Below are 4,141 nucleotides of genomic sequence, written 5' to 3'. Positions count from 1 at the left end.
GGGAAAGAAGGGCATGTACCTTGCCCAAGGTCTCAAAGGAGACTGCATCAGACCTATGATTAGAGTGCAAGTGCCTCTGCCTGTCCTGGATCCAGGCCAACGTGCCAAACCACTTGCTTCCCTCTAATCTGAAACTTTAAATCCAGCCATCTATAAGTCAAATTTCACCTCCTCTATATTCTGTGTTGTTCCTCCAGTCACTTAGGTCTATTTCAGCTGTGCCTGCGATGACCAGTTCTAGTTCTCTCGCATCAAAAACAGATACCAGCCTGGCATCCACCACCTGTGGAATAAAAAGAATATAGGACATGGCTTAAGAACCTGGAGAAGCCTCAGCTATAATTAAGCCTCATCAGAAAAGGAGGGCACAGGGAGTGTTGGGAATACTATGGATGTATTCTGTGGAGGCACTTTAAAACATGTAAAGCTCTCTACAAATATATTTTTAGTACAAGGTTGATGAGGTTTTCAACAGAATTTTTGTTTTATAATTGGTCACTGGTTAACCCAGTTTTTTTTCTCTTTGGGAGAATATCTAGTGCTCCAGTCACTTTCACAGTTTATTTTTATTTTAGCTACGGCTTTTTCACAGAAGAAGTCATATGGAATACTTGTTACAATTCATTCTGACCCTCAGATACAATCATTTCACATATCAGGCATGAGATCTGATTACACATATCTAAGCATGAGTAAAATGCATGACTCAAATGTTATTAGTGGTCATTAAATCATCAAATGCTATTTGAATGCAGGTCATTTTATTTCAGGGATTTCTTGTAACAGGGCAATAAGCTTTTTTTGTGTTCTTAAAACGTATAGGAAAACATGTTGAAGTCTTTGCATTGAAATAGCAACGGTAAATACACCAAAGAGAAATGGAAATATTGCAGACATATGAAGTACAATGAGGTGGACCAAGGTATTACTGACATCAGACTGGGAACCCCACTCCTGCTGATTGTCTTTACCTCATAAAAGCCACGCACTAAGCTCTCTGTTTGCTGCACAACACCCCTCTCAATCCTCCATTTCACCATCCTCTCGATGTACTCCTTCTTATTCTTCTCGGTGACTGGGATGTTAGCACCCCCTGGTTTTAATTCTCGTTCGGTAATCTGCGATTAAAAAACGAAAGGACTGACCATAAAGCAATACTCTTGATGTTGTAAGACCACTGCTACCAATGAGCTGGTATCAGCCTGTCTCTGCCCTGGCCCGGGTACATCCCACTAGCAGGGTGTGTGGCACCAGCACAGGGAAAGCTAAGCAATGAGCAGACATCTGAGAGCCTCAGTGGTTAAAAATATATGTGTTGCGGGGCTTCCCTGGTGGCGCAGTGGTTGAGAGTCCGCCTGCTGATGCAAGGGACCCAGGTTCGTGCCCCGGTCCAGGAAGATCCCACATGCCGTGGAGCGGCTGGGCCCATGAGCCATGGCCGCTGAGCCTGCGCGTCCAGAGCCTGTGCTCCGCAACGGGAGAGGCCACAACAGTGAGAGGCCCGCGTATCGCGAAAAAAATATATATATATGTGTGTGTGTGTGTGTGTGTGTGTATGTGTGTGTGTTGCAAGGTTAAGCTTTAAATCCTGATTAAATAAATAAGTCTTTTAAATGGAAACAAAGGGGCTCCAGATTCTGTCCCACTGCTATTTGAATATTTGACAAAAAGACATTTTCACAAATTCCTTTAGGATTCACAATCAACTACATATAGAAAGCCAATATTTAGGTAAACGTTTACCTTAAGGAAGCAGAATTACATTCAAGCGAATGTTAAACTGAGTACTTCTTTTCCAAAATACGAAATTCAGGAGACCAGCCAAGTATTAATGTTTAACTAAGAATATTAATTATGAACTAGCATATAATTTCTGAAAATCTTTTGACCAACTCTTCTACCAACTTTTTGAAAAAACAATATGTTTCCAAACCTTCACCAAGATATTGTTTACTTTCCCTCAGCTTCAAAACAATCTATTTCAGTTGTTAAACATGAATGAGAGTTAGGTACAAGGGCCAATTAAATAATTTAATATTCAACTCTGGGGTAGCATGGATATTTAAAAACTGTATTTGGTACAAGGCACATTCTAATATCTTATGAGGATATTTTAGTTGGAAATAAAAAGATTGTTTACAACATACAAATAGTACAGTCGATAAATTAGAAAATTTTAATCTGAAGTCGGCATTAGAATAACCTTTATAACCAAGATTATTGTAACTGTACATAAACCTGGGTTTAAACCACCCAACCAACCACAAATATATAAGCATCTGATCTTAGGCCACTGAATTAATTCTTCACCAACCAATAGCCTTCAATTACCACACTTAGTCACCAGTTATTCACACACACAGACCTGCCCAAAAACTTCTTCGTTCACAGTGAACGTGAGGTCCAGGATGTCATGGATGTCATTGTCTTTCATCCACTGCAGGCTCTGGTGAAATTCTTCATCAAGGTACTCTAGATCACTCAGGTCACAGAGACTAAGATGATAAACAGAGAGAAAAAAAAAATGTAGTCATGGCTATTAGCAAAAACCCAGAGTTGTGAGGAAAGAAACTAAGAAATAATGACAAGAACAAGATCAACTAAAATAGGCAGTGATTTCTGGAATGTTCTTCGTCAAAGTCAGTAACCAAACCAGTGAAATAATTCAGAAATTTGACATAAAATTGAAAAATTATGATATATAAAATGCCTTAGGAATCACTCAGTTTGTTTTGTCTTTTAAGACACAGAACTGGAGGTGCAAAGAGTGGCTGCCATTTGCACAGTCACCCACGATTAAGGCCAGAGCTGGAAATGGAACTCGAGTTGACAACTTGGGTTCAGTATTCTTTGGCTATGTTATACAATCTTAAATTATCATTCTCCTAATTAGAAATTCTTCGTATGTTTCTATACTGTACTTTACCTTTTTTTTTTTTTTTTTAAAGACTAGATTCTGTGATCCACATTCACATACGTCCCTTTTTTCTTCATGGTTCTTATTCTTTCTGTGATTCTGAAAACTGAAAGCTACAGAATTGCTCTACAATTATAATGGTTTTCTAAGAGAAGATCTACATGAGGTGGAGTAACTATTATATGACCCTGTTGTAAGATGGTAGCAATTGATTTGCTTTAGTTGTCTTGAAACTTCCTCCCATCAGTCCGATTTCAAAGACCATTTTGTTTAGTTCAGTCTACACATGTATTAGGCATCAAGTATGTGCCAAGTATCTTAATAGCTACTTGATAAACAGTTACTGCCCTCAAGGAGCTAATGGTCTAGTGGGAGAGACAGGGACACAAATAGATAAGTTAACGTTAAGGTGATAAGTGATAGCCTAGGGTGGGTAACACTTATTATTAGTGCACTTTTTTATATGTACATTACACTTCAGTTAACAACAAAAAAAAAGGTAGATATAGGGACCTCCCACAGCAAACATGCAAAGCATTTACTTTGACCTGGAGATTTAGAAGAAGCCTTTTGGAGCAGATGATACCTACCTATATTAAAGTCTGCAGGATGTTTCAAGCTAGAGAGGTAAAGGGGAATGGATGAAAAGGAAAAGAAGGGGAAAAAGAGAGACAGGAAAAGAAGACAACCTGAACAAAGCACAAAGGGATGGAGTTGACAGATTTTCCAAGCATACTGGCAGCACCAGAGAGTTAACCACAAGACAGAATGTCTAGAGAATGAGGCTGGAAAGGTAGCTGGGAGCAGGTCTGAACGTCATTCTAAGGAGCTTGGTGATTCAGAACTACTGAGAGGTTTTAAAACAGGGAATGACATGGTGAGACATGAGGTGTGACTTTAAATTGTTCTTCTGGAAGTGGCAGTGTTGAGGATTACTTAAAATTGGCGGGGGGTGGTAATCATTGGGTGGAAACCAATTAATAGGTCACTACAGTAATCTGGCCAAAATAAAATAAGGATTTTAACTAGGGCACAGCTATTAGGGTAGAGAAGATGAATTTAAGAATTATTTGGGAGGTGAATGTGGAAATTAATAAATGGTTTTACTGGGTAGTATAAAGAAGTATATCTAAAACGGGATATGGCAAATGAACTCAAGTTACAAGACAACTCTGATTCATTGGCAGTCTTGAGGGCCAAAAGTTGAAAAATTCCTGAGGCCAC

At 39.0% G+C, this 4,141-nt stretch overlaps 1 protein-coding gene across 1 annotated transcript in view; it reads right to left on the bottom strand.

Moving 5' to 3' along the window:
- Positions 1-4,141, bottom strand: part of HECW2 (HECT, C2 and WW domain containing E3 ubiquitin protein ligase 2) — a 246,869-nt gene that overhangs the window by 19,859 nt on the left and 222,869 nt on the right. The window contains exons 23-25 of the mRNA XM_007447815.1: positions 2,366-2,495; positions 972-1,118; positions 169-283 (exon numbers count right to left, since the gene is read on the bottom strand). Coding sequence (XP_007447877.1) covers positions 169-283; positions 972-1,118; positions 2,366-2,495 — 392 coding nt within the window. The remainder of the gene's footprint in view (positions 1-168; positions 284-971; positions 1,119-2,365; positions 2,496-4,141) is intronic.

The sequence above is a fragment of the Lipotes vexillifer genome, unplaced genomic scaffold (genome assembly GCF_000442215.2).
Source record: "Lipotes vexillifer unplaced genomic scaffold, Lipotes_vexillifer_v1.1 scaffold555, whole genome shotgun sequence".
Taxonomy (NCBI): domain Eukaryota; kingdom Metazoa; phylum Chordata; class Mammalia; order Artiodactyla; family Lipotidae; genus Lipotes; species Lipotes vexillifer.
This window is presented reverse-complemented; position numbering and strand designations above follow the sequence as displayed.